Consider the following 22,461-nt stretch of genomic DNA (forward strand, 5'->3'; position numbering starts at 1 on the left):
GTGTTAATTAGCAGCAATTGAAGTCAATGAGGGACTTCGAGGTTTTGATAGATGGATTTCAGCTGCTGTTTTCACGATTAACTGGGTGTGAACATGAAAAACAGAGACCTCGGGAGTTTTCAGACACGAACACACACACACACACACACACACACACACACACACACACACACACACACACACACACACACAGTGGACATAAATTCTATCACCACATCATTGATTATGACTGTGGGAGGCACACAGGGAAGAACATAAACTGGCATTTATGGGGTTCGTTTCGCGTGCGCGTGCACGTGCCCATAATGAGTTAAACATAAAAACACTGGAGCTTACTTTTCATTCATGAGGAGTGACGTCGTTCCTGTGAGCGGAGCGAGGGGAGTATTTGGGAGACCACTGTAAAGTGGGACTTCTCGCTGTAACCTGAAGCCAAAGAGAAAAGAGAGAGAGATAGAAATAAGAGAGGGAGAGAGAGAGAGAGAGAGAGAGAGAGAGAGAGAGAGAGAGAGAGAGAGAGAGAGAGAGAGAGAGAGAGATGGAGGGAGTGGGAGGGAAGGATTGAAGGGCTGAGGGTAGGTGATGTCAGCTGAGTTCAGAAAGTAAACAGAGTTCCAGACTGCAGCATGCTGTCTGCGGGACCGGGACTGCAACTGAGGCAAACTCATGGGGGCGCCCAATCGATCCCCTGGAACAGCACCCCTGTTTCTAGGAAAACCTGGCTGATCTCTGTCACCCTCTTTGTGGTCATCTCCATACCCCAAGGAACAGCATGGCCCTACGGTAAGGGAATTGGAAAGAACCTCCACTCTCTGTTCTCCTTATTCTGCCTCTCCCTGCCTCTGTGTTTGGCAGAGTGTCCCGGGGCTTTGTTCTCAAAAAGCCGGCATCAGCACTCTCGTCATCTCCGCTATCCCTTTAACAGCTCACTAGAAATCAGAAACAGTTGTGAAAGAAGACCGACAGAGACACAGTGATGTAAGTTTATTTAAATATAGATAGAGAGACAGTAAAGAAACCACTGACAGCTTTGTTCACTCTTGATCTTCACAGCTCTTATTGAAAACAAAGCACAGGAACTTATCCTGTTTGGGTGTGTTTACTGTCCCATTAAAGTACCTCTGTGTTACTTTCCTACTCAATGTTCATGGTTCCTAAATAAAAACGAAGTACAGAACACTGGCTGGATGTCGCCACACATTCCTTGAGGTGCAATCAGAGTCCTAATGGAGCTGCTGGATCTTGGCACTCATCCCTTTTTGTGTGAGCGGCTCTCTTTAAATGCTAAAGTGTTGTGATTGAGCTCTTCCTTGTGATTGAATTTGACTCTGCCTGTTTACCCCGGCTGACCACTTGAACTGCCGCAGGAAGACATGAGTCACGTTTGAGCCGATCGCACTGTGTACACACCATCCTCTGTCTCCTAGGCTCCCCGTCAAACCTCTGCCCTCTCGTGCCTCTTGATTCCCAAAATAACAGAATCTCAATTTGTACTTGTGGATCGATGCGGTTAAGGGTTGGGCGGAGCAGCTGGAGTGTTTAAAGAGAATTTCCCTTGGCAGATCACCTACATGTGTTGTTGTCAGCTGAGTCACCCTCTGCACGGCTTGTTTCATAATCAGCTGATGATACATGTTTTCTTTTTCTTGAGCGTGCAAAGAAAGTTTCCTTTTTTTTAATGAAGGACAAGGGTGAAACCAAGCATTTTTTTTTTTTGTAGCTTGCTTCCAGTGTTTTTATTCCATTTCTTCGGATTGGTGTCTCCACAGAGGTTTCTTTTGATCTATGTCAGGCTTCCTGTTTAACAGCCCCCACATGTGACGTCAAGTCAAACTCAAGATTTCAGTTGTAAATGCTGAAAACAATCATCACATCTCAGACTCCTGCACATACCGTTTTTTTTCACCATGGTGGATAACCGAGTGGGTGGGTGGGGGTGGGTATTTTTTTTTTCGGTTTGCGGCTTCCAGGTTGAGGAAAAGTTTATTTAAAGCAATCGACAGGATGACCTCTGGGACCAGCGCTGCGAGAGATCAGGATACATCCAGACACACGGTGACCGCAGAGCTCCCCTGGGAGTTTCCCTGTTCCATGATAGCTAAATCACTCCAACCTCAAAATACCAGACAGCTGTTGTGGGCAGTAAGGCAATAGGAATTGTACACGCGAACATACAGTACATGCACATCCCATGCACTCGCAGCTGCTGTAAAAACATCTATTTTTCCACGATACATCAGCATGAAACGAGCTCCATTTTGTCAGGAAGGAACTATTTATTTAGCAGTGTGTAAAGACCATATACCTCCACATTTGCTTCAGGCAACCTTTTCGGACACAATTTCTCTCTTAATTACAGCAGCGAAGCAGTGGGACGTAATGATGTTGTGGTGGAGACTTTGCAGAGCTTCATGGTTAAATGAAGAGGAAAGTGTCTGTGCTGCTGGATGCCACGGGGGGAAAGTGAAAGGAGTTTGCTTGTAAACTGGGGATAGAGAATGTTTTAGCAGTTGCTCTCTTGCATAAGCCTGAGTGATTGTCTGCAGCTACGGCCAGCATTCAGTTTGCTTAGCTTAGCACAAAACCTGAATATGAGCAAAACAGATAGCTTGGCTCACCTCAAAAAGAGAGAAAAAAAACTATTCTCCAGCATCCCCAATGACAGGTCAACGTCTCTGCAACCCTGCACTGGTGGTACTTCTGCTTTATCGTGCTCACAGAGCGGTCCAAATTCTGCAATGTTACTATTTTCAAGAAAGTTCCAAACACTGGGCAGGCGTTTACTGAAATCCACGTCGAAGTTCAAGACTGCTTTGGAGTTAAAAATAACTTGGCCATATTAGAGAAGTGAAGCAAGACTCAAGCAGATAAGACGAGATTCTGAGGCGTCAGCAGGAACGGCTGAAAGTAGAAAAAAATAACTGGCTTAAATGTCAGAGAGCACAGCTGCCCTCCTTAAAACATTTGAACATGAAGGGTATGTCCAAGACGTCTGACATTTCGGAAACCGTATTTTTCACTTAAAAATAAATAAATAAATAAATAAATAAATAAATAGAAGACGCTGACCTCAGGTTTTAGTCTGCACTCGGTCCAGACGGGGTCATGTCCAGAAAATGATGCCATGTTTCGGAACAGATGTGAACTCTTGAGGCACTCGCAAGGTCAAATTCAGCACCTGCAGCAGATTTTGTGGTGTGTTAAACACAAGCGCAGGTTTTCCAGAAGCTCCGGAAATGTGCGTTTGATCTTTATATTCAGACAAAACACATATTAAGCATAAAAAGAGCTGAACAGTAAAACCAAACATTTATACATTGCCCTTGTTCCAGATGACAGGTTGCCGTTGCTTTTATTCGATTGGTAGATCAGCAAGATAAAGAGGTCAAACAGGAGGTCACTGGATCCACGTGAATCGTCATCCAATAATGACGTCTGCGTCTGGATTCGCTTCAAGGGTGTGCCGGCTGGATAAAAACGTGAGAGCGTTAAATGTCTTGTTTTGTTGCAGCGCTGCGTCTCTGTAGCGGCTAATTTTATTCCCATGGCTTATTAACACACGTACATGTTGATGAGCACATTTAGGGGCTCGATTTCTGGAATGGAAAAAGCAGAGCAAAGCCAATCCGCCAATACAAAAGAGGTTGAGGAAAAAAAACACTATTGTTTGATTGTGTTTGTTTGGCTTGGTGCCAGTTCTGTCTCTCTCACACACACACACACACACACACGCACTGTCACCGCACAGGGAAAATACAAAGGCATCATCAGACATAGCATCAGACAAGTTGGGTGGAAAGAGCAGCCATGAGGCAGATAAACGTCTCTATCAGAAGAATTTCTTCCTATTTATAGTACTTTTCTGACAACTGTCAACATTCCCACTTTGTGGTTAAACATGCATTACCTGGGGACAGTAAGCACAGTCTGAGCCAGGGGTTAAATTACAGGGGTCTTTGCATGTTGGTGCAATGTTTGCTGTCTTTGTCAGTTTCTGTATTTGCATAACACACTTAAATACAAGGTTGAAAAAAAAGAAAGAGCAAAAACATTGAAGGACAAGTCATTCATCGGTTGACTGTTACACACATGCACGTGCACACCTGTTCAGACTTCCCACCGCTGAAAAGAGAAGAAAATCCACGTGAAAATTGCTACTGTTGGGTCTATATTTACCTGCAGGTGTTGACCTGAAAGCCTCCACAAAATGCATTTTAACAAGGCAGTAAGCTCATTGCTGAAATGCGCCGGAGCTGCTGCCAAAGCAGGGGTTAGGCGAAGAAATGGATCCTCAAATCAGCGCTTATTAAGGAAAAGGGGATTGCCGTTCAGAAAAATACAGATGCATTCCAGCGTGTGTCCGGCTCCAGGGGAGAAACCTCAGAGTCATGCCTCAGAGAAAAACACAACGGCCTTATCAACAGAGCCGGAGGTCGGCAAACTCAGCTTATTCTGTGTGTGTAAACACTGGAAATGCTGCTGGAGAGGTTTATTTACCCCAGGCGGGAGCGGAGAGAAAACAGCTTATGAAAATCTGGAAACTAATCCCGTCATAACTGGATGTAGTCGGAGCTGTATTGTGTGGATTGAAGGTGAGACAGAAGATGAATTTCTAGACGTCGCACTAAAACGCAAGGAAAGGCAAATACAACCGCAGGACCTCATCTTCATGTCGAAGGACGAGATGCACATCAGTGATCCATGTAATGACATTACCAGACCAGCTTTTAAAGTCTTTTGACCCTTTCATGTTTATGTGCGATAAATCAGGTTTCACAGTCTCTCCGAGCGGCATCTTCTGCAAGGAAGTAGAGAAGTTGTCCCAAGAGAGGCAGGAATGGTGTGAGGACCTTTTAATTCCCGAGAGGCATGAATCACACCTTTTAACCGCTTTCATTTGTAAGTTTTAACTGTTGCATGGTAAGAGTTTAAAAAAACTGAATTATAGAAATGGCCCCAGTTGAACCAAGTCACACCGCTTTAACTAGAATATTGTACTTATTTTGTTGTGTTATTTGTTATCTCTCTTGATTTCATCCTTTATTTTTAAACAGTGAGTGATGCTTCTTATTATGAAGTCAAGTAAATTGAGTTTCCAGGAGGAACTCAAAGTCACATCATAGAAATGAATGAAGCCTGATTAATAAACAGGTGCTGTGCATCACCCGACAGTGCTAAATGATGGGTTCTTTCAGGGACTTTGCTGATGGAGTTTGCATGTTCTCCCTTAGCTTGCATTGGTTTTCTGCATACTCAGGTTACTCGGAGTTCAACATTTTTTTAACATTAAATAGCAACAAGCTGATCAAAGTCGAGGATTTGTGTGTGTTTGGATATTATCAGACCTTTATCCACAAACTCTGTGACTCAAAAATGTCACATTCGTGATTTTCTGCAGAATCATTTTTGAGCCTTTCTGTTGTGGCTTCTGAACAAAGTTCAAAAACATTTGACAACAATTGAAGTTTTCAGTCAGAATCTTATGGAACATGTTTTCACTTGCCTCCGAATAAACCGCGATATCTGTGGTATTTTCATGTTTGTGCATTCGTCATGGGACTGTGCATAACCTATGCAGTATGTTTTTCTTTTGTCTCAACACACACATCCCAGAGCGCACAGGCCAAGCCCATGCCACGCATGTTTGTGGTTTCTCACACATGGTCAAAATAAATCCACAAAAATGACAGTCTGAAAGTATTTGTTCTTGAGGAGATGACTTCAGCTAAACCAAAAAAAAGAAAAAGAAAAGAAAAAAATTCTGGCTTGAGCAACAAAGTTGAATGGCAGTGAGTTTACATTCAGATTTTCTCTGCAACACACTTTTACTGGAGTCACAACAGGAGTGTGAATGTTGTGGATTTTCATGTTGTAGACATTGTCTGACACAGCTGGAGTTGTCTTGAAGGTATATGTCGTCTAAGCCTCCAAATCCACCTGATGAAATCTTGTCCAAACACCCTGGAAACAGTCATCAATCAAAACCTCTGCAAATGGTGTGTCCTGAAAGGACCTCAGAGTTGACCCAGTGGCGTTGCCTAACCTGCTTTTTGTATGAGTGATGTTGCTGTGAGTGCCGCACCACTTCCAAGGGAAATATTCTAAAGAGAATGCCAGACTGAGACAGAATTTATAATATAATTAACGTGGAAGGACGGCAGGGACGACTCGGCATTCCAAGACATCTGCGCTTCTCTTCTCTTGATGATCATCAACAACTCTGATTGATCATTTCTACTTCATACTTCATACCGTTCTGGTTCTACATAGATTTGCAAAATAACAAATAAGCTCAGACTACAATTATGGCTAAACAAGTCTGTGACTGAAGGACCGGAGTGAGTTATGATCGCAGCATGGGGAGGAGGTAAAAAATGTTGCTCTGAAATCGTGCCAAGTTTAAAGTGCAGCTTCTGTTAGTTCTCCATCCACATCTGTCACGAGAAAAATTCCGCTTGTCTGTGTCAGCTTTTAAAATCCACTGTTACATAATTGTAGCAACTCAAAGGTCTTTGAGTCACTGGTTTCCAGTCCAGTGAAACATTACATTTATTGGGTTAAAACTTCACAAAGAGTGTTTACACTCGTGTTCAAAAGCGCTCCCAAAGCCGGAGTGTTGTTGTCGAGACCGACGTGTTGCCTGGTGAAATGAAAGTTGAATAAAAATAAATCCAGCTCTGTGATTAATGATTGGATCGTGTTTTCTCGTGACAGTGAGCTTACCATTTTGGCATGTTGTCTGATGTAATGAGAGGAGGTAAACCGGGGAGTTCTGCTTCTCCCCGAAAATGAGCTTGACACCATATGGCAGTGGAAATAAGCAGCGAAGAGCAGCAGCTGGGGTAAACAAGCGGCTCACCAGTTCCCTTCCAATGCTCTTAATGTGCAACATCATGCGCTCACTTTTTCCTTACCAACCAAACACTGCAGTGCATGTTTGACTAGATTTGTGTCCATGTGAGAAGTCATAAAAAAATAATGAGTCTTGCTTTTGCTGAGCTTGAATTTATTCTTTTTTTTTTTTTTTTTCCTTTTTTTTCCAGACTACAGGTACTTGTACAACCACTGTCCGGGCCCCGAGTGGAGCGTGATGTGCAGAGGCTGCTGCGAGTACGACGTGATCCGCTGTAAGTGCCCCCTTCAGGGGACTCCGGTGGGCTACGCAGTGCCCTGCTGCCGCAACTCCGCCAACGAGTGTGACCCCTGCATCTACCACCAAGGTACGACCGCCCGAAAGAAACAGCCTGCACCGAGATCACCAAGAGCTACTTGTCATTACAGGATTTAGCATCTGATGTGATGTGATGACACTCGAAACCATGATTTGAGAATGAAGTGGGAGTAGCGTGCACGTGCATGTATGTAAGAGCATAATCAACCGAGAAACTTTGAAAACATGTGTTGTAGGCTCTCACATACTTCATGCTATTTCCCGTGCCCCCCCACCCCCCACCCCGAGACGTATGTAATGTCTCCCTTGCAGCTTGAATGTGCTCATTTTTCCTTTATGAGGGAAAAGCAGCTGTTCAGGATTGAACGGCTACCTGTATATCACAGTTTACTGTTTCTTTTTTTACACTGAAATGCACTGCAGCCCCTTTGCGGGATCATAAATCTATACGTGCGCATACCTATCTCATTTGTTGTTAAAATTCTTACCTGTACTCAGGTCGGATGTAGATTTCCTTCTCCCCACAGACAGAGCGGTCTCTTAAGTGAAAACCCATCCTCTCAGGAAGCCATTTCGAGCGCGTGTGCTGCACATTTCTATTTCAGGGAGATGTGTTTTCACATTCTGTTGTAGTGAAAGATGAGCTCAATGAGTTTAGCAGAGTCGGTGCAAAAAGTCTGCAAGAGATTCACTTCTCAGTTGAAACTGTTCAGACAGAACTTTCCATACGACCAAAGGCGACTTCTCTGACCTTTGTTTTTTTTAAAATGCCCTCAGTCTGCCTCTTATTTCAGCTCAACTTGTTTTCAGGTTGCAGCATTTTTGAGAACTGTAAGCGCTGCAACAACGGGACATGGGGCCCTCGAGACAACTTCTTCATCAATGGCGAGTTCTGCGCCGAATGCCGGCCCGGCTGGTCCGGCGGAGACTGCATGAGTGAGTCCTCTGTCGCACATCCCACACGCCTCCACCGTACACGATCCGTTCCTCTATAAGTGAGGCGAATACTATGCCCTCTCTGTTCTCTCCTTCCTCCCCTGCTGAATTGTTATCATCTGGAACGACTGTGCCAACTTGGCAAGTTGCCGCTTGCCCAGAAGATTTTCCGCAAAGATCTGAATGACATGTTAGAGGCTACAATCACTTGTCCCATAAAACACTTTAATACGCAACATTTGGACACTGACTCTAGCCTTTAAATTTAAATAATCTACCAATTGGAACAACATGTATACATTTAATTAAAAACAGAAACCATGAAGCCCTGCGGACTGTATTTTAGCTCACGTGTGCATCGTTTTATACTTGTTTTTTTTTTTTTTTTTTTTCAATAACAGGGACTCCATCACTGTATCTTTGCAACCAAACTCAATCATTGTTGAATTTCCAGAGTTCTATTTCTGTGCCTTTTAGAGTGTGGGGGTGTTATTCGGAAACAGCAAGGCCACCTGGTGCTGGAGAGCTATCCCAACAACGCTCGGTGCGAGTGGACAATACAAGTGGACAAACCGTTCACCATCGATCTCAGGTGAGGTCGTGTGATCTGAGGCTGCATTCACTGACAGTTTTGGGACAAATGCTAGGATTATCATCACACTTTAGTGAGCCCAAATGAAAGTAACTTATGCTTTAGATGTAGATGTAGAGTAGGTATATAACAAAAAAAAAAAAAAAAAAAAAAAACCTGGGCGTTACACAGGTTCATAAAAATTTACTGGAAGTCTGCTTTGCCAGAATAAGTTTGGCAAAGATTATAGCAGTTCTGAGCAAAACACTTCATATACTGGGCTATAAATCATTCTGTATCCATTAGTTATATCGCTATATTGAACTTGCCGCTCAAAAATGTGTCGTTATACTTGTGAGACAAGGCAAAGAAGCACATTCCAGCAACAAGGCAATTCAAAGTGCTTTACACAAAGAAGCATATACAGTTGGTCTGCACAATGAGAAAGATGAATTAAAACAAAGTAAAATACAACAAATTTAACAGTTGAAAAAATGCTAAAGATAACAACCAAGAAGTTAAAACACTAAAGATAATATCAAAACTTTTCGAAAAGCAGCAAACAAAGTTCTTCAGCCACATTTTAAAAGAAGTCAGAGTTGGAATCATCCTGCGGTTTTCAGGGAGTTTGCTCCAAATATTTGGTGCATGAAACTAAAAGCAGCTCCTGTGTCTGAGAGGTTCTTAGTCTGGGAACCGGCAGTAGGTTTGATCCAGATGACCTGAGAAATCTTTGGGCCTGAACCATTCAAAGCTGTGAAGACCAGTAATAATATTTCTGAAACCAGTTCGTTATGCGACAGGAAGTCAGTGTAAAGACCTGCAAACTGGACTGATGAGGTCCACTTCCTGGGTGTTTGTGAGGAGTGGAGCAGCAGCGTTTGGGATGAGCTGCATCTGTCTGATCGACCAGTGAAAACAGCTTTACTTTAATCAACTTGGCTGAAGACAGACCCCTGGATTAGCTTCTGTAAATCCTGGGGAGACGTCAGTTTCACCCTTGCTGTATTTCTTTGTTATTGTTCTAATACAGCTGAGATCAGAGTCTATGACCAGACTAAGATTTCAAGGCGCTAGAGGACACTCGTTTTTAAGCTCTCGTCTTTGGCTCCAAAAATGGCTACTTTGGCTTTATCTCTCTTAAGAAGGTTTTGGCACATCCAAAGGTTGACTTCATAATTACTTTCACTCAATATTGATATTGGATTGCAAATGCAGGTTAGATAAAATAACAACCTTGATGAAGATCATCATCCAAAAGCTATAAATCCGCAAAGTAAAACAAAAACATAGTCCAGGACTAATCAATCACTGAAAACAGCAATGGATTGTGAGCTAAGGCGAACTAACAGAAACAGACAGTATCAGTCGCAGGAGAGGAGAGAGCAGGAGTACAGACACACACCTGGGAAAAGGAGAGTGAAACATAAGTGTGACACTGGAAGGTGAGACGGGTCACACTTGAGAGCAAATCTGAACAAACTAGAAATTTCGAATTGCTCAATAAATCTAATGTGACAATGCTTACCACAAGAATTACAGTAATAAATGAAAAAAAAAAACCTGTCCTTTTAATGATGTCTGTATTAATCAGCTAATATTTTTGCAGTTCAAGAACAAAATAGCGAGAGAAGCTGTGAAATGGCAGGAAACCACAAACAAAGCAAAACACAGACCTGATACTTCTGTCCTGACCAATCATAGCTATACTGTTATTACCGATCATAGCACCTCGACAACATGTAACATTTCCAGACTGGATTGTAAAGTTTTTATTTTTTGTACTTTGGCTTCTTCTCCCTCTGGGGATGATGGGAATGAAGCAGCTCTCATCTCACACTCATCTCTCTGCAGTCAGCATTTGGACTTTTGTCTGTTGGACAAAAGTCTGGCGATGTCCGCTTCATGCATGCCAACAAATTAACGAATAAAACCCCGGTCAGGATGAAGTTATGCATACTGGGAACAAATCAAAGTCAAAACGATTGATTCACGTCGGTTCGGCTTCATGACGTCCTACTTGTTGGATTCTTCATTGTCTGAAATCTGCGATTGTGATTAAGGACTGACCGGCTGAACTCACATTTCCAGTCTCGACACATATTTCTGCGTTATGAATGACATAGTCTGGTGGCAGGTTTACAGCAGCGTGTGGAAACCAGAACAGCTTCTCTCTCTCTCTTTTTTTTTCCTGGAAAATTATTCCTTTATATGTTGTGATAACTTTCTATTTCGGTCAGTTTCTCCATTACTCATGCAAAAATTTACCAGCAAACATTTATGCAGAACGTTTGAGCAGAGGAAAAGTTCCATACAGCTGGACTGAAGCTGAGCATGCAGCACATGCTCTTTATAAAATATATCCAGTGTTTCCAAGGTGTTTTTTTCCGAACACTATATATAAAGGACTTCATTAAACATTACTGCTACAGGGAAGGCGACACGGATGGATTACAGTTCCAGTTCTTGTCCAAACGTGGCTGCAAATGTGTTTCACATCTTTATCTGAAATACACCCAACAAACTGGAACCCTGAATAAAAAAAAAAACACCCAACGGAGAGTCCTACATTTGTGGCTGAATGACTGGGAAATTACTGTCTGGGTTTTTCTACCTGCTCTGAATTGTACCTGGCATTAATTCCTTCAAGCATTGCTGTATATCTCATTACTCTCTGCTTTCCGGGGCTCGGAGCACTGAGATAAGGGATTTTGGGGTCATGCCAGATGACTTGTGTGGAGTTCATCAGTTCCTCAGATTAGTCACAGTCTTAAGCCAAGATAATTTTATCTGAAATCAATGAAAAGGTGAGCCGAGCTGTTGGTGTTTTTGCTCATCCAGCCTCATCCTGCATCTCAACGCCACGCTCCAGCAACTTCACATTGAAAACTTCATCATTTGACTTCTTGTTTAAACAGGCCTGAAGCAGCTCCAGTTCATTTTGTTATCTGATGATACGTCACCTTGAAATGCTGAAAACTGCAATCACCACTTCCACTATTTGTATTAAATGATAAAATGATGTAATCACGCTGATTCAAGGCCTATTGATCCATTTCATTGACATTTTAGAGCTGAACTTTATTGTCTCCACTTAAGACCACATGAAGGAATATAGTGACACTAATTAATGGACGTCTCATGATGTGTCTCAACAATTTAATACCCATTAAAGCAAGGCAGACATTTCTTAAGGAGGCCCCTAAAGCGTGCGCGGGCCACCAAGTCAGGGATCGTTATCACGTTTGGTTTCTTTGTGACTTTATTGCTGCCAACTGTCAGCAGTGATTGTGCCTCCATTAATTTTAAGTGGTACATCTCGGGTTATGTAATCGAGGAGTGAATTTGTAACGCGTAATTATATTGGTCTTGCTTGCTCATGCCTGTCTGTGTCGGAGGCTCCGGTGATCAGTGTTTTCGCTTAGAGTCAAATGCAACAAAAACAAATATGATGAATAAAACCACAGCTTTCACAGATGATAGCAATGAGCCACATGACAGGGGGGGAAATCACATCACATGTCTGCCAGAGTTGTTTTATTTTTAGCAGAAACGTTTGATAAAGAGATTTTTCAACAGATTAGTTTTTCATATAATTTCAATAGATGCTTGTAGTGTTGATCACTCTGGACTCGCAGTAAGAATATTATGGGTTTTCAATCCCAGCTGGGCTTCTGTGAATGGAGTTTGCATGTTCTACCTTTGCATATGATTTTTTTTTTGGTTGAAGAGTTTCACTGATTCTTTCTTTCTCTCAGTAAGGTTTAAAGATGAAGGAGGATACATAAGACAGAGGTTATTTTAAGACTCTTCATAAAAAATGTCAAAGAAGAAGAGCATCATCAGTTTGAGGAAAAGTTTGATTACAATGAACAGCCAATTCCGAGCCTTTCCATAAACACAACCTCAGGATTTTGGGATTTGTTTTTCCACATTTGTTAGATTTTCTGTACTTGCAGGTTCATGATGTTGAGCCTGGAGTTTCATCACTCTTGCCGTTACGACTACGTGGAGGTGCGGGACGGAGACAGCCTCAACTCGCGTGTCATCGGTCGATTCTGTGGGAACAACAGGCCTCTTCCGCTGCAGAGCTCCGGCAACAGTCTGCACATTCTCTTTGTGTCTGATGGCTACAAGAACTTCGACGGCTTCTTTGCCACTTTTCAGGAGAGCTCAGGTATGTGTCCTGGAGGATACAATCAAGAAAAACAAAAATACTTAGACAGGTACTACTTTGAAATAACAATTCCTTCTTTACTTTAGTGAAATATTCTTCTTCCAAGAACCCAAAATCTTGAACCTCAGCCATGGAACTGAACGCTAAGTCAGTATTAAGTATGCTTTTAAATGTCATCATTAAAAAGTGATTTGTAATGTGATAGTTGATGAACAGGAGCACCGTTTGGAGTCGTGGACCACAACAAACGTAAACAAGAAAGTGGTTTCCATGACGCCCAGGGTCCTGTGTGTCATAAAACGCCTTTGGTAGTGCAGGACTGGTACCTACATGTTTAGGCAAAAGCCCTCATCAGTGCAGAGCCCTGCTGTAGACAGCTCCTTATACTTTTGAAATGTCCTCATATTCAGAGTACACACACACACACACACACACACACACACACACACACACACACACACACGCTCATAAATTCCCAGGAGCTAGGCCAGGTCCAGTAAAAGTAAACAGTTTCTTTTTTTTGTGTATGAAAATGCAGAAAAAAAACTATTGAAATTAAAGACATTTAATTGGCTCCAGCTTTAATACATTTCCCATCCTCCAGCCTTTCTTTTTGCAAGCACACTGTGAAATCTCCTGTGAATAAGGGCAGCATTTCTTTCTTTCTTTAAGTGATGCATCTGTGTGTTTACAGCGTGCAGCTCTTCCCCTTGCCTGCATGACGGGACTTGCATCCTGGACAGTTCCTACACTTACCACTGTGCCTGCCTGGCCGGCTACACCGGCAAAAGATGTGAACATGGTGAGTGTGGAAATTAAACCTGCAAGTAAGGGGGATAGTTTAAAAAAAATGCATGCAGGTTCTAAACAAAGAGGAGACCGATCAAGTTTCCATTGCACATTGAAGGTGTGACATAAACTTTCCATCTGACAGAATGTCTCAAAGACATGGATAATTTTTGCAGTACTAATGCTTTAGAAATCCCTGAATTGTTTTGGTTGACGTCATCCGGAATGGGATGTGCTTCGCAATGAGAAATTTAATCAGAATTAATTTTTCCTTTTAGTCTTTCTTGCCGTTGCTGCTGCCCTGAGGCGCAGTGATTCACCGTCACAAGGGACATTTTTGTGGTCTGGACTGAGCTCAGGACAGCTGGTCGGTCCAGTCCCATCTGCAGGCTTTCTTTAAAGAAATACACAAAGTCCAGCAGAATGACCACCTAACTAATGTAGCTCTGTTAAATTTATTGCACATGGTTTTTCCAAAAAAAAAAAAGAAAGAAAGAAAAAAAAGGGCATTGACAAAATTAGAAGGCTAAAGATACCCACACTATCCCAGATTAAACCTGTGTGGCCGATTCACCATGTGGGGTACTGTTTCCTGAGGGTGTGGTAAGGCCTTTTATTTATGGGTGTGTTACCCTAATTTGTGTTTTGTTTTGTTTTTTTAACCTACCTTACCTCCCTCAAGACCCTGCAAAAGCAGACTTCCTGAACTCCACTAACTTTTTCACTCCTGGTGTTGTTTTCCAAGGTTAAATTCCAGTCCATAAAACCCACGGCGAAACAATTGCGCGCCTATAATAAGCACCGGCTTTTCCATTGGAGGAGGCGCCCATAAAGAAGGCAGTAGTTTCATTCCACACAGCGCACATTCATCTGTATTCCCATGAGGAGTCCTCAGCTGTTAATTTTAATGGAACAACGCTAATGTCTCACATTTTGCAGAGGAAATGTAGTCTCCATTTGTGCCCCAGAGTCACATGGAGAATTTTAAGCACGCGCCCGACACCATCCATATTTAATGCCTTTAATAACCAACCTGTCATCTGTTGCAAGCTGAGGCTAAAAGTCATTCTATATGAGAATTTGGAGGGCATGATCACAGAAAATACACTTTCTTCTCTTTCCTCTCATTTTAGCACACTTTAATCTATTCTCAAGTCTAATCTTTTTCAGTACAAAACATAGTTTCCAAAGTATTAACGAAGTGAATGATGATACACTGACAATTCATATTTGTTTATACTGAGTACGTTATCATTCTACCATAATAAGTCCAGATTTATCTTATTAAACCTATGGAGACATTGAAAGATGAATCATTTTGTGAAAATACAACGAAACTTACAACACCTTAGAGTGCTTCTTCGTTTTCATGCTTATTCAAAGGTCAAATACAGTTTATGTTTCCGCTTTGGGTTGGCCGTCAAAATTATGTGTTCCCTGAAGGACTGAATTTTGGAAACACCGTCAGGCAAAAAAACGCCCCAGATTACAGGGAGGGCTCCTCAGCGTCGAGCGATAAAACCACAGACAGCGCGTTTCATGGATCCAGTTCCACTTAAAGTCAACAATGTAGAAAATCTCCGGAGGGGTCTTTACACAATGCGTGCTGTAATGGTATGATAACTGCGGTGTTAACATGTGTGTTTAGTCGTCTCACTGGTGGGCGGATCGGGCCCTCATCGCACCAACTGCCAGCAGATTTTGGGAAATCAGCAGAAGTAGACACAACAAACCACAGGATGTGCGATGGTTTCATCAGTTGTCACACAAATCGTTACATTTTATGTCGAAATTACAAACAATATTTCACTAAAACATTATTTATCTCCTCCTCCTTCATAAAATCCTTCTTTTGCAAGAGAGAGAAATTGAAGTTTGACTAAATCTTTTTTTATTGCATCTAATTCTTCTGCATTTACGAGCCATTTGTTCAAATCTGGATGTAAATTGTTCACACTTTACTTTGATGGGTGAAATTATTCATTAATGAGCCTCTAGGGTAGTGGACTGGAGAAGTTTTTAATGAGAATGGGGAGTCTTTCCTCTGGCCACACTCAGAAGTACTGCTCAGCGAGACAAAACCTCTGGTTTGAATCCAGTTTGAGGGCCTTTCTGTGTGAAGGATGCATGTTCTCCCTGTGCATGTGTCTCCACCCACAGTCCAAAGACACACACGAGGTTAATCGGTGATTCTAAACTGGTTTGATAAGTTAAATATAAAGAAAAATATACCTTAAGAGAGCACAAAGGACAAAAATAATATGTATTCTTCTAATTCAACCCAGTGGTGGGATGCCGCAGGCCACCAGTTCCCGCCCACGGTTCCACTGAGGGCGTTTTTCACCACTCTGGTGCGCGCATCACTTATCGCTGCGACCCAGGGTTCGAGCTGCAGGGCTTTCGTACCGCCATCTGCCTGCAGGATGGCACCTGGAGTGCGCCTGCCCCTCAGTGTGGTGAGACAGTAATGGGAATAGTTTCTCATAATGTGTGTGTTTGATTTGCTCGTCCCTGCCTATTGCCTCAGACCATGGAAAAAAAAAAAAAGCAGATTTGCAGCTTGATTCTCTTTCCTGTTTCCAGTGCCGGTGGAAAGAGTCTGTACTCTGCCGCCCAGGCCGGCTCATGGGGACCACTTCTTGGTTTATGGTCCCAACGATGTCCTCATTGCTTTGCAATACCTGTGCCACAAACCATACGAAATCAGAGGGAGCTCCCAGAGGACCTGCCTTCCAAACAACACATGGAGCGGGACCGCTCCACTTTGCACAAAAGGTCAGAAATTAGACACAGTGGATAAATTATTGGGGATATTTTATTTTATTTTGTTTTTGTTTCTTAAACAACAGTTAAAAGGGAAAATAAGTCCTGAGCCTGGAGACATTCAGCATAATGAGCCAACTTTGAATTTACAATCAGATGAAACCAAATAAATATGTAACTGTTTCTGTTTACGTTTTGTGTCCACAGTGAATAACACCCTTACTGAGGCAGAAAAGGATAGAGACAAAACGAAAGAGCCCGACACAGGCGAAGAGGCAGATAAACATAGTGACAAAGATATCAGCGAAACTGAAAAGAAAGGTCAAGACACAAGTGGAGAAAAGGAAAGTGTTGGAGGGGAAGATATAAACATCGGACAAGAGAATACACCAGTTGTCCGCACAGAAGATAAATACACCGTGACCATTCCAGAGAAAACTGCAACCGAGGGCAGAAATAACGGAGAGCTGGAGGAGAGAAATACTGGGTCAGAAAAGCCCACTGGAGGCACACAAGATAAAGTAGACAGTAAAGACCCAGATAACAGCCTGAATACCGTCGAGGAGAAGGAGCCAGAGTCACAAAAACCACCTGAGAGAAGAGGCGAGGGTCCAAGCACGAAGCTGGAAACGGGGAAAACAGATGTCACTGAAGCAGTGAGTAAAGACAAGGGACAGGCAGAGAAGGAAAGGAAGGAGGAGCAGGTGAACGGGAAAAGAGACCCGGACAAAGTAGGGCCCAACGACACCAAGCTGAGGACGGTCATATCCGAGGGCCACAACACCGTGGAGATCTTCGAACTGGAAATGATGACGAACAACACGTTTAGGTACGAGACCAAAGACACAAGAAGAGTGAACAATACCATCGTATCGACAACTTCAGGGAGGAAGATCACTCCCACCAGAGTCAATATGACCATGTACAGAGCAGTGGAGGAAAAAGTAGCGCCAAGAAAGGAACCTTCAGAGAAAACTAAGGAGGAGCTGGAAAGGGAGAGAGAGAAAGAAAAGGAGAAAGAAGTCAACCAAAGCTTTACAGGTGAGAAAAAAAGAAAAAAGGGTGTATTATTCCCTCCTGACTGGCTTTCAGCCTCTCTCACCCTCTCTCTTCTCTAACCAGACAAACCCTGCCCGCCTCCGCCTCGCCTTTACCACGGCTACCACCACACGGTGCCAGGGCTGGAGCCCCAAACGGTGGAGTTCATGTGTAACCACTCCTACGCCCTGAGCGGCGACTCCAGACGGACCTGCCAGCCGGATGGCACATGGAGCGGCAAGCCGCCGCTCTGCGTCAGAGGTACGGTCATCTGTCACACGGTCGTTCGCTTCACGCTTCAAATCATATTTAGTATTTTGATGTCCTTTTTACCCTGATTGTTAAATTGTATTTAATGGCTATAAAGCAATACAGATTTGTGTTAATATCTTATATTTATAAAAACAACACGAGGCAGCAGCCAGTTGGCTTGCATGGTACATAGCGTAATTCAAATAAGGATATATTTTTGCACCAATTACATGATGGTCTTTTTACTGCATTTAACGTTTATCAAGTCAAATATGGAGGAAAAGCCTCAAGTAGGGTAATCAGCAGTGGAGGAAACCTCTCATAGAGTCAGACTCAGAGGTGGTGGCCAGCAATTTGAGCGGATCATGAATTTCTGGATCAGGAAGAAATTAAAAACATGCAGGATGGTGGCGTTCCAGGTCCAGAGGTGCCGGCAAAGAGTCCAAAGAACAGGAAGAAATGACAACACAAAGCAATACCAAGAGAAAGCTGAAAACTGATCAGTGCAGGACTGTGTTTCTGCAGATGATGGAGCGCAGACCATGAGAAAGAGGCCAACGTGATTTGATGTATTGTTTAAAAAAAATGCATAAATAGTGAAGAAATGAGAAGATCCAGTGCATTGAGTGCGGTCTCTGTCTAAACTTAAAGCAGATTAAACAAAAATGCTCAGGAGGACCTGGGCCAGCCTTGTGTTTTGCATCATGAGTGTGTGTGTGTGTGTGTGTGTGTTCATGTGTTTATATGCAGCCTGTCGAGAGCCCAAAGTGTCAGAGCTGGTTAAACAAAGAGTTCTCCCCCCTCAGGCCCCTTCCAGGTCTGTTCATACATGCATTATGTTATAAATGAAGCCAATATTCAACATCCATGCTGTTGTGATGCTTCATCAGTGAAGACCTGAAGGGAGTAACTCTCTGCTGATCTCTCTACATCCTCAGAAAAACACCTGTGCACAAGCTCTACTCCTCTGCTCTGGGCCAACAGCTGCAGTCTCTCAGCCCAACTAAAGCCCCTCCAGTGCTTTCCCAGTTGCCCAAGGGCTTCCACCATCTTTACACACACATAGAGTATGAGTGTGCGTCTCAGTTCTACCAGCACGCCGGCAGCTCGCGGCGCACCTGCCTGAAGACTGGCAAGTGGAGCGGACGCCATGTGTCCTGCTCACCAGGTGAGGGCAGCAGAGGACCACTGGTTATCTGACCACTGACACCCATCATCATGAGAAAAAGTAGAAGAGTAATCTGTGCTTCTAAAAGCTGTCAGGCAGCGGTCAGCACCTTGTCAGCATCTTCACTAATTTCTTTGACGTCCTCGTCTGTTTTGGGTTTCTTTTCACTGACTGATTCATTTAGTGAATGTTCCCTCAGACAGTAAGCACAAGTGCAATTATCTGATAAAAAGAGTTGAGACAGAGACAATGAGAGCCGAAAACATCCCTATCTTTCACTGAAATGCTTCACTTTAGAATTTAATCAAAAATACATCTTATTATATCTGTCTTGTATCATAATATGAAGATAAGGAAATGGAGAACAGTTTGCAAATCAGTGATGCAAAAGTGCATTTCCCCCTATTTGTTCACTTTGTGAAGAACATAAAATCATATTAAACTAAACGTTTTTGCACTTTATTCTTGACTTTAAAGGTACACTTTGCAATACATTTCATATAATCAATAAATAGTCATGATGCTTTGCAGTTGTTCATGGTATTCTACTCGGCCAGCTCAGCTCAACCTGTCCGCTCCTGCGAATCCCAGTTTGTCCTCAGTACAAATAGAAAAACAACCAAATGAAGTGGAAACACAACAGGGGCTGCAGCTCCTGAAAATTACCAAGTGGAAAACAAACTCTGACAGAAATTCAAAAGACCTGAACTGAAAATAAACTGACTCACTGCTGCCATCTAATGGCAGAAAGAGGCATGCCTCCCACTTTAAATGCGCCCTTATTAAAAAAGATCCAAATGTAATATAGATAGTTAGAAGGTCTAAATGAGAAGTTTATCACATTTCTTTTAATTTAGATTGGCTCTTCGTGTGTGTCAGTCTTTGTTTTTCTGTCTTGGCCGTGGATCAGATCATTCACAGTGTACTTTCTGAATAACTGTCATATCGCCATTCGGAGGCAGCGTTTGTTTCTGTGAGCTCTGCGCAACATTAATAAAACAGCTCTGCACACTGTCAACAAACACTCAGTTCTTTTTGTTGGTTGAGGCAGACTGTTTTATGAGGGAGCAAAGAAGCCAAAGCAGCTCAGATCCACCTGTGTTATCATTTAATACTTCGTTGATTTATAAAGAAAATTATTTTCCTGAGAATAATATGAGGTAGAAAAAGCACCCGTGCTGATAAACTCTGTTTAGGAAGTCATTTCCTGCCTACTTGAGGCCGACGCTCACATTTCTCAGGGCTGTGTGGTTTTTCTTCTTGATGCTCCTCATTGTATGAATCTTTTTTTTAACCAACCTTACAAATAATTTGAGACAGAAGACAAAAAAGCTCCAAATGTTGACACAGTCTCAGTGCAGACCCAGTTTTTCTCCTCTCCCCTTGATTGCGCTCTCACCTCTCATCCTGTCACCTCCTCTTTGGCAGTGTGTGGGAAGCACCCCACCTTTGACCCCCAGAGGCCGGAAGAGGCTCACTGGCCCTGGCTGGCAGCCATCTACCGCCGCTCCACCAAGGACGCAGAGATCAAGGTGACGAAGGCAGACGGCCAGGCGGGCTCCCCGAAGAAGGACGGTGCAGCAGGAGACGGCAACTACAACCGGGCCTCGGACTGGCAGCTGGTCTGCAGCGGGGCTCTGGTCAACCAGAGGAGCGTGGTGGTGGCGGCTCACTGTGTGACGGAGCTGGGAAAGGTGTACCCTCTGGACGCAGCCAAAATCAAAGTGGTGGTTGGGAAGCACTACCGCGACGACCACAGAGACAGCAAAGGGCTTCAGCACCTGAGGGTAAGCAGGAGGGCGGTCATGAGCTGAATGAGGCTGAATACTGATGAGGAGGCTTTTGGTTTAAATGAAGGAATGTACAAATTATGAATTTCAAACGCATCTCTTCGTCTTTCAGGTTGCCTCTATCGTTGTTCATCCAAACTACGACCCCAATATTCTCGACTCAGACATGGCTGTGATCAAGACGTTTGACAAAGCCAGGATTGGAGAGAAAGTCCTGCCTCTCTGCCTCTCGGAGAGCCAGGAGGAGGAGCTGACCTCCGGTCAGGGGCTCGTCACCGGCTGGTCTCCTCTGCCCGATTCGAGCTTGGGCTCTGATGAGAGGGCGAGGGTCGGCCTGGTCCACCTGGCCGACGTCGTCCCGTGCGAGCAGCAATATGCCCGTAACGGCGTGCCCGTCAGCGTGACGGACAACATGCTCTGCGCCAGCCAGAAGCCCGACTACGGGCCGTCGAACATATGTCCCTCTGACACCGGAGGGGTCCTGGTCCTCCCTGCAGACTCTGAAGACCAAACCAGCAGCAGCAAGACGCACTATCCCGGTTTTAAACAGGCACAGGGGGCGAACAAAGGGCTGTGGAAACTTCTGGGACTGGTCAGCTTCGGATACGATCAGGGGGAGTGTGACCCCGACCTCTACACGGTCTACACACGCGTAGCCAACTTCAAAGACTGGATCGAAAGCAGCATGAAATAAAACTCAGACAGTCGTTATCTTCAACTCTGCCTGTTTTTTAAGCGTATTAATTTTGTCTAAGAGATTTTTAGTCTGATGCACAACAAGGGCATTATCTGATTGAATGCAGAAGCAACACTGGACAGTGCAGTGCTCGAGCTGAAGGGGGTGCTAACACATCGGATGTGCTGAGCAGGAACCTTTTGTCTGAAGACTTCAGTGTTCAGGTCTCAGCCTGAGCTTCAAGACTTGAAAATGACCAATGAACCTCTCAGCTGAGCATCCGGCTGATGATGGTTTGGATTGTACTCATGTATATATATACATATTATTGTATCAAATCCATATGACTCCTGGGATGTACATATTGTATTGAATGAGTGAAAAACCTTTTTTTTTTTTTAATTAAATAAAATGTTGGTGTGGAAATTATTGTTACTTTGAGTGAGACATTTATTATGAATGCAGTCAAATTTGTGCAAGATGGAGAATCACATCATTACATCGCCATCATGTAAAGGAAACACCTTGTATTTGCTCTGTGAAGCACACAGTGGATTTGTGCTGCGGTGCAAATGAATTCAGGTCAGAGCCGCACCGTTTTTACAACCATAAACTGAACACGTTACTCACAGATCAATTACTCCCACTGTGCTCAAATTGAATCAATTACTTCCATCCTGACTTTCCTCTGTGATTCAGAGACATGTTTGCAGAGAGAACCTGCAGCTTAGGTTGCTTTCCAAAAGGGAGCAATAAAAAACACAGTGCTAGTGGAGGGTGAGCGCCACTCCACTGCTTTTCACTACATTTAGCAATGAAGGAGTTCAAAACAGGATAAACCAAACATGAATATGCAGCATGCAATATTATGCATTTCTCAGAATCATGAAAAAAACTTAACGTGTACACTTCAGAGTTAGTCGCGAGTAAGATTTTGTCGGTCTGCAGGGTGCTGAGCGGGTTAGCTGTCTCCCTATGGAGGCCAACAAAAGGTAAATATTCTCAGGAACCCTAGAAATCAATGGGAACAGTGCAAAGATCATGCTTGTTAAAGTGTTTGTTATGGTATTTTTTTTCAGTGGTTTTGCTCATTTCTTGAAATGGAAGTTAAAGTACATGTCTCAGTGTCT

The 22,461-nt window shown here is 43.3% G+C and overlaps 1 protein-coding gene across 1 annotated transcript; it reads left to right on the forward strand.

Annotated features, from left to right (window-relative positions):
• Positions 1-573: 573 nt before the first annotated feature.
• pamr1b (peptidase domain containing associated with muscle regeneration 1b) lies at positions 574-21,748 on the forward strand. Its single transcript, XM_030096874.1, has 14 exons — positions 574-783; positions 7,044-7,220; positions 7,982-8,107; positions 8,585-8,699; positions 12,638-12,855; positions 13,550-13,657; positions 15,930-16,100; positions 16,228-16,419; positions 16,615-17,448; positions 17,530-17,706; positions 18,448-18,514; positions 18,636-18,865; positions 20,294-20,652; positions 20,768-21,748. Exons 1-14 carry the CDS (start codon positions 627-629, stop codon positions 21,347-21,349), a joined length of 3,513 nt encoding a protein of 1,170 aa, XP_029952734.1. The 5' UTR covers positions 574-626; the 3' UTR covers positions 21,350-21,748.
• The last annotated feature ends 713 nt before the right edge of the window (positions 21,749-22,461 follow it).

This window comes from Salarias fasciatus, chromosome 7 (assembly GCF_902148845.1).
Source record: "Salarias fasciatus chromosome 7, fSalaFa1.1, whole genome shotgun sequence".
In the NCBI taxonomy this organism is placed as follows: Eukaryota; Metazoa; Chordata; class Actinopteri; order Blenniiformes; family Blenniidae; genus Salarias; species Salarias fasciatus.